The sequence below is a fragment of the Otolemur garnettii genome, unplaced genomic scaffold, assembly GCF_000181295.1.
Source record: "Otolemur garnettii isolate 467f Iridium unplaced genomic scaffold, OtoGar3 scaffold00048, whole genome shotgun sequence".
Taxonomy (NCBI): Eukaryota; Metazoa; Chordata; class Mammalia; order Primates; family Galagidae; genus Otolemur; species Otolemur garnettii.
In genome coordinates this window covers 8,725,846-8,734,481 of record NW_003852443.1, presented here as the reverse complement: position 1 = coordinate 8,734,481, position 8,636 = coordinate 8,725,846, and the positions used below count along the sequence as shown (strand labels likewise).

Below are 8,636 nucleotides of genomic sequence, written 5' to 3'. Positions count from 1 at the left end.
AAAAAAAAAAAAAAAAAAAGAAGAGGAAACAAATTGCTCTTCCCTTTTGCATCGAGGGGGAGAAAGAAATAGAACATTAGGTCTGTACCTCGCTCTGCAGGATCATCACGGCGTGGTTGAAATGATGATGCTCCAAGGTAGCGGAGGTTCCGTAGAGCTGGGCCAGGGCAGAGCCGCTCCTGCAAGAGGACAGGTGAGTGAGCAGGGCCCTTCGCCAGCTGTTCCTCCACCCCAGCTCTTTGGATCTAACTGTGTTTGCTGCTTTGGGCAAAGGACCACGAGCAGATGCGTTCTCAGGTACCTGCTTTGCAGTTCATCCATCTATCAAGTAAACCTTTCAAGAAGTTTCTCTGTGTTCAGTTAGATGCTGCATATGATACACGGTAAATAAAACACAGTCCCTGCCTCTAAGAAATCTACAGACTAGTAAGAGAGACGAGATGAGATGATAAGGAAAAACAATGCACATAAAAACAATATAAATATGAATACATGGTAGAAAAGTGTCTCAGGTCCAACCAAAGTGCTATAGATACTCTGAGAAAAAAAGACATAATTCCCAGCTTTGGGGATCAGGGTAGACTTCATGAACTAAACTTTTCACGAATATAACCTCTAAGCGTCTTGTACCAAATGTTTTTGACTCTGCATAGGAAAAGACCCCATGTGAATAGTCCAGAGTCCAGTTTATCTACACATCAGATTGACAAACTTCTAGTATGGTTTCCCAGTCCACAGTCATACTATAATATCTCAGTGTAGAACTCGGGAGAGTTCCTGGATTTAAAGCGAATTTCAGCTCTTCCTCCATTTTAGCTTTGGATAGTTACTTGGCCTCTTGAAGACTCATGTAGTACCTCCACCTAACTGTGTAGATTGCACCCTCTCTATCACCGAACCTGTTACTAATGAGAACAGTGAGATACTTTAAAGTGCCTATCACAATGCCTGGAATATAAGTAGATTATAGTCTATATTAATTATTAATCAATAATTAAACAGGTAGGGATGTTTTCATTTTAAATCAATAAAATGTTGATTGATGCCTGAAGGGATTACTTCAAGAGATCTGCTTGTATATGTAGAATACCCCATTACTCAAAAGTGTTGGGTCAGGGCGGCGCCTGTGGCTCAGTGAGTAGGGCGCCGGCCTGATATACTGAGGGTGGTGGGTTCGAACCCGGCCCCAGCCAAACTGCAACAAAAAATGGCCGGGCATTATGGCGAGGACCTGTGGTCCCAGCTACTTGGGAGGCTAAGGCAGAAGAATAGCCTAGGCCCAGGAATTGGAGGTTGCTGTGAGCTGTGACACCACAGCACTCTCTCTACCGAGGGTGATAAAGTAAGACTCTGTCTCTCAAAAAAAAAAAAAAAGTTTCGAGTCAGCCAAGTGTTCATTCAAAATGTCCTTATAGGCTTAGTGCCCGTAGCACAGTGGTTTTGAAGCCAGCCACATACACTGAAGTTGGCGGGTTTGAACCAGCCTGGGCCTGCTAAACAACAACAACAACTGCACCAAAAAATAGCTGGGCATTGTGGCAGGTGTCTATAGTCCAAGCTACTTGGGATCCTGAGGCAAGAGAATCACTTAAGCCCAAGAGTTTGAGGTTGTTCTGAGCTGTGATGCCATGGCACTCTACTGAGGGTGACACAGTGAGGCTCTGTCTCAAAAAACCCCCAAACCCCAAATGTCCTTATATGTTCATTTCCAACTCTTTTTTAGGAGTAAGAGTTAGAGCATCTTAAGAATTAAGAAAGCCAGTGCTGTGGCAGACACCTGTAATCCTAGCATTCTGGGAGTTTGAAACAGGGGGATCCCTTGAGCTCAGGAGCAGCCAAAGCAAGAGTGAAATAGAAAAACTAGCCGGGTGGTGTGGTGGGCGCCTGTAGTCACAGCTACTCAGGAGGCTGAGATAAGCAGTTCACTTGAGTCCTGGAGTTTGAGGTTGCTGTGAGCTATCACGCCACCACACTCTACCCAGGGCAACAGAATGAAATTCCATCTTAGAAAAAAAAGAAGAATCAAGAGAGATCCTAGATAATCCCATGGTTTAAAGGGCAGAAGATCTCTCCAGATCCTTGTGTTCTTTAGACATGGAAAGGCCAATCTGGCCTTGACATGGAGGTGCTGGTGATAAACAGCTCACAGCCTGCCCTGGAGTAAAGGCTGCATCTAAATGCAACATGGATTTTAGTTACAAAAACTAAATTTCCAGTGTGAGGAGGCCCAAGATCATGGTCAGTTTGTGGGTACAAGGGACCTGCAATCCTTAGAAAGACTCAGAGATGACCAATGTTAGGAGAAAAAGTAGGGTTAGGCTCAGTAGGAATCACTATGAAGACCATTAGTAAGGAGGGTGCTGGATTTTAATCAGATATGTGTTATTTCTTTAAATCCTGCCTTAATCCGTATCATTTAACAAGTGAAAATTTGTTAGGCTTAATGTTAGTAATCAACAGTAAATGATGAATGATATTTAATGTTAGTTACTATTTGTCTTACATAGGGTTCATTTCTATGATGATAACATGTTTCAAAATGTACACTATATGCCTTTGTATTGGCTGTTGAAATTCTAGGATGCTTTTTGGGCATATCACCTCTGAGTGCCTGGCGTAGAATATGTGGTTAAAAAAACAATTAGTTGCTTGTCTAATAAGCTTACAATAGAATGTCCAGAGATATAGTTCAAATTGGAAGGTTGACAATAAGTGTGTTAGTGTATTTGATAATATTTAATAACTGCCATTGTAAGTGCCTTCCATGTACTGGGCAACATATCAGCAACTTATTATTTCATTTAGTCCTAACAACAACCATGAAATTGGTATTATTTTCCCATTATACACAGGAGGAAACCAAGGCTCGAAGAGTTTGGTAACTTTTTCCAAGGTCACACAGCTAGCTAGATTTGAATCCAAGTCCTAGATTCGAATCCAAGTTTTTAAGCTTCCTATTGTGTAATGAGAATGACAATTATAAAATTGATTTTTGATATTCGGTCCTCTATTTTTACCAAGATGATTGTCATCAGTAAAGAAGAGTTCAAAATTTAATCCAGAATTCCACTCATGTAACTGTTAACCACAGGCTCAAATTCCTGTGATTTGTTTCTATGAGCCGGCCATGCTTAGATAGATCTCACTTACTAGTGTGAATCTTTATGACAAACTTGGTGATGTAAGGTAGGCTCCAGATGCAAAATGTTCTCTCTTCCTTTATTCACGTTGGTTTAACAGAGCCCACAAAAGGGACATAAGCTAGACAATCCCAAGTCACTTTGTATAGTGTTTTCTTTGCTCAGGGTGAATAGGAGATGTTTCCTCCTTTAACCAGGGGATACCTTATAACAAGTACTCCGAGGCTTCTTATGCTGCCCAGCCCCTGCCCTGACCATATCGCTTCTGACCTGCTATGTTTTAGCTCCTAGTTATTTCTGCAACGGCAGCCACGTGACTGCCCAGGGGCTGAGCATCTTCCTCATCAGATACTCTGTGTGATCCCTTCTGTAATTCCATCTTGCGTGTTGCCTCCCCTCACACAACACTGATTCAATCACAGACAATATATAGATGTTGCAACTGAACCAGACCAATGCTATGGAAGTGCAGGGAGCCATTGGGATTCATTCATTCAACCAACGAGCATCGATGACTATTATTATGCCAGGCCCCAGGCATGTGGAATATAAAGATAAATGACAGGATCTCACCTTCAGGAAGCCCATAGGCCCCTACATTATGTCAGGGATTTTCTCTGATTGGTTTTTGCACTAATGCTCACTTTTCTGCAATCGAGGTACCATCTTAGCATCCAGAGAACAGAGCATGATGTTAAATCTGAGTTTTTAGAGGAAAATCATCTAAACAAGACGCCTTCTACTTCCATATGGATCCCTTGTTGGCACTATCAGATTTGGTCCATCTCAGATTTTCTAGATGCCAATCCTCTCCGTGCCTTTTCTCTCAGGCTTTGCTGACAGAGAAAGCTGCCCCACCTGTCATTACATACTGTGAACCCATGAGATAAGTCCACAGTCAGAAAACTTGTTATAGTGGCAAAAATTAAAACGTATATGTTAGAATAAGCTTTACCAAAAAGTATTTTGCAGAATACTAGTTCTTTGGCATGTTGAACAGTATTAAGACGGGAATAAAAAGGATTCCACAGTCAAGTAAGTTTAGGAAATGCTAACTTTAAAAAATTAAACTATTTATTATAAGACTTCCCGGAAGTGTCACTATGTGAACACATGCATTGTGATTCCACGGCAGGTGAACGTAATATGCAATTTTACCCTCTCTTAATTGATCATAAAACCATTTTTTAAGAGCCACGTTTTTCATATAATATATGTTGTATAAAGCTATACTTCCACTTTTTCATGTAAAATATGAAAAAACCCTCCAAATCAATTACACATGGAAAAAATTGACATTAATACCATGCCTTATTTTAAGTGCTTATAAGAACCAGCTATACCCATCATAGTAAGTAGCATACACTGTAGCTGTGAAAATATGATTACATATATATCTTGGATGAGTGGAGAGACGGGGAAAGCGGGACAGAGGAAGGGAAGAGAATTCAAATTCATAAGCGCAAGCACATTTACATATGTGAATATTCATGATGAGCATTATTGATTAGGTCATCCTTACCCACTCAAGTTTTTCGTTTGAAATGAGCAGCACAATGAGGAAAAACTTAATACAAAGGAAAGTCAAAGGGAAAATTCTGTCCCTACAGCCTTTCAGCACCTTGCACAGGCACCATAAATAAGTGTGCTCACGGAAATGTACCTTTCTCGCGTCCCTCGATTACGCACATTCTTTGAAAAAGACGGCGAATGGCAGTGTGCAGCCACGACTTCAAGGAAATTTTAAAAAGGAAAACTGTGAGAGGTAATTAGGAAATGGAGAATTGTTGGGAGGTGGTGAGGAGTGGGATTAGGCTGTCATGGCAGATTAATGTGCCCCAGTATTTCACTTCTGGGACCTGGCCGAAAGCGACAAGATGGGTTTTCATTCCCAAGAAATGAATATAAGAGATTATGCTAGAAATGAATAGAGGAAGTCTCCTAGGAGAATATACTACAAAGCTGCTCGGTACTGATATTTAATCATCAGGAGCAGCTGTAATAGAGAGGAGGGTGGGTGGGGGCCCTGTCCCCAGAGAAAACGGGGAGAGGCATTCGCAGCACTGTGGACCTGCCGTCCTCTCTACCTATTGATCATTCACCGCACGCACTCCAATAGTTAAAAATTAAGAACAAAATATGAAAATGCAAAGGTTCACTTATCAGAAAGGCTAAGAGAATAAATCAAATTGCATGCTAACTAAAGTCACACTTTTTATTGTAGAGGCATTTTGCATTTTATATAGTAATTTGTCCCTTGCTAAATGTCTCCTGTTTTTTTATAGCCTTCTATATGAAAAAAAAGGTAGCATATGCTTTGCCACATAATAATTGGCGCATTTAAATCCCATTTTCAAATCACTTGAAAGGCTGGATTTAGACTGCGAACACTTTAAGAGAAGGGACTGTTTGCTATACTTCATTTCTCCCACAATGCCTAGCATGGTGTCTTGAACATAGAAAGCCCTCAATTATTGTGAAATAAAAATGGGAGAAAAGTATATAGGTTTCTTCATATATATATAATGGGATTGTCTAAACAATGGCATGCTCACTGAATAAATCTCATCCTAATCAATAAAAAGGTAGTCCTTTCACCATAATGTAAAAAACAGCTCTTTTTGCATTCATCATTGAAGGACATTTTCACTGAGGGTGGGTAGTCCTCAGTTCAAAATGATTCTATCAGGTTAGGTAAGTGCAGGGCTGACAGACTTCTAGTGAACTGTCTAGTGGACTGTTAACTAAGGTTAACAGTCTTGAGAAAACACATCACATCATCTTGGAATAGGCAGATTTGATCATGAGACATGAGGATGCAAAAAAGAAAAATTGAAACCTAAGATCAGTGACTCAATACCTACTTCATATATGTGAAAGCTGTTCCATCTTATATAAGCAAACTGAGATTTGGGGACCTAGGTTTTCATCTTCATGAAACCAAGGCATTGAAAAATATGAGAACTAAGGTTTTTTTCAGTTTTATAACTTTTATGGCGCCATGTCTTCAATTGCTGGGTGTCAAAATCTATTTTGGTTTTCCAGAACTCACATATCTGGCAAGTTAGCCAATGAACTGGAAGCTCAAAGGCCTAAAATGGATGTCACAAAGTCATGGAAGAAAGGATGATACAGTGGTTAAAGAATGGTTTTTGGAATCAGAAGACCCCCATCCAGACTCCACTTTACCACATGGGTGAGTCTGGGCAAGTTTGTTACCTTCCTAAGGCCCAATTCTTTCTGTCAAACAAAGTCAAAACTATGGACCCTACAGAGATGTTAGGGAGGGCTTGAGACATAATAAACAAATAAAGTATAGTTCTCATTGTCTCAGGGACTGCTAATTGCAAAGAAAAAAAATGAAGTCCAACCAGCTTCACTAAGAAGGTTGATTGAATGGTACTAGGAACTCTGAGGGAGCCTCTTTATCATAAGTATGGCTTGAATCCTAGAAATAGGAGCACAGCTGGGGACACCCAGGGATCAAGTCTGCTTTTTCTCTTTCACTTGAGTTTCTCCTTTCTGTTTCTCTCTAAAGATTGGCTCCATTCTTCTCTCTGTAGACTGGCTTTCTTATTTATTTCCTCCACTTGGAATTTGGCTGTCATAGCTTTCCCAAAGTGGTAGCCTCAGCTCCCTGTAGCTTGGATCCCTGAGGCTGACTTGACAGCTGGGCAATCTCACCCCAAATTCCTGGGAGCTGAAATTTGATTGGTCTGGCTTTGACTGGGCGGGTACTCTCAATCAAACGGCTGAGAGGCCAGCTAGCCAGGGAAGCTGCCTCTCTCAGCCTGAGGCACTGGGTCTCTGGGAAGGGGTCGAAGGTATCCGTGCACAGGTATTGGGCACTTGGCTCTTAAAGGAACCCACGAGGTGCTGACTCTTGTTTTATAGACACAATTCTGATGCAGTTCTCTCTCCTTTAGGCTAAGGGGCAGAGTGGTAGGGGAGTGCAGAGAGGGTGCTGGAGGGACAGACGCTGACAGTGATACCAATGACCGGAGGGAGAGAGGAATCAAAAAAAAAAAAAAATAATGAAATGGAGACTCTGGAACTTAAAATAAGGAAATGTCAGACCCTGGAATGGAAGCAGACACAGGACACACTGCAGCGGACTCTGGGTCCTTAGTACAACATCAAACCTACCTGTACAAAAGCTACATTTCATAATAATCTACGACGGGTTAGGCCTGTTAAAGAAGATACCAGGAAACTCTGCGGAAAAGCCATGTTAAAACAGTTAAAATCTCATCCATTCATGCAGGGACTACTCATTCCTCCATTCCACCAATGTTTACTGCAGTGTTTTTCTATCTTTTTTATCTCCTGGCACACTTGTACCTATAAGTAAATTTCCTCAGCACACTTGAATTATTTTAGCCAAAAAATAAAAATAAAAAAATAATATATTTTCTGTGCTTTGAACTTCTTTTGAAAATAGTTTAGTGATTGTTAGAAACTGTCTCAGCACACCCCAGATCCTCTCACGGCCCACCAGTTGAGCGTCACTGATTGATTGGTCGTTGTGCTCCTGGCACTGTTTGCCGGCTGCATGTACCGAAGAAAAGAGACATGCCTGCGAGTCAGCAATGAAGGCGGGGTACGATACACACTGGAAAAGGCATGGCTGGGACATCTTGGGGGCATAGAAAATAAACCAAGGGAGGGCGTATCAGCTATACAGCCTTGGGGTTGAAGTTTTCAGGAGTTTGGGGGAGAGAAGAAGAAGGGTATCCAGGCAGCAGAGAGATGTGAACCAGCAGGACCCCGATGGGCACATCCTGTGGTCCCTTGTGTCTGGAATGTAGATGCATGGCTGGGTGGAGCGGGTGAGTGGGTGCTAAGCCAGAGAAATGGGCAGAAGCCCCAATTAAAAAGGGCCTCCAAGGGCTAAACTAAGGAATTTGAACATTATTCTAAAAGTTGCAGGAAGCATGGATGGCTTTTAAGCATGGGAATGACCTGGTGGTCAGCTTTGTGAATTAGATTATTGTGGAGTGCCAAGCTGGCTGGAGAGTGGGGCTGTTTGTTGTAGCACCTGGGAGAGGTGCTGAGAAGCAGGGGGCTCCCCTAAGAATGATGAGGAGGCGCTGACTTTGAGGGCTGCCCTGGGGACAGATTCCTGGTGGCTGCTAAGCCCTGGCTTAGAGGAAAAGAGAGAGGGATGTACATGAAGGGAAAGGTTGAGGTGACTGTGGGACTTGAATAGGAGGTAGCCTAAGTTCCTGAAGATGAGCTGAGAGCGTGGCTCACAGAAATGGAGATGGGTGGAGGGGCTGCCTGGAGGACCATCCAGAGCAGGACCACAGGGCACTCGGCATAAGGAAGAAAGCCAGAGGCAAACTGAGAAGAAAGGCTTTACAGGTGGATGAAGTTCTCTGTGAAATAAAGGAAGAGAGAGTTCCAGGAAAGAGGGAGTGAAAAACTGTCTCTTGGAAAGAAGGATCAAGAAAAATCACAAAGGGGACCAATGGTTTTGGAAAAGAGGGCAGCTAG

The 8,636-nt window shown here is 42.2% G+C and overlaps 1 protein-coding gene across 1 annotated transcript in view; it reads right to left on the bottom strand.

Annotated features, from left to right (window-relative positions):
* Nucleotides 1-8,636, bottom strand: part of PDE11A (phosphodiesterase 11A) — a 393,899-nt gene that overhangs the window by 71,253 nt on the left and 314,010 nt on the right. Inside the window, exon 12 of the mRNA XM_012806178.2 lies at nt 89-179. Within this exon, the coding sequence (XP_012661632.1) occupies nt 89-179 (91 nt within the window). The remainder of the gene's footprint in view (nt 1-88; nt 180-8,636) is intronic.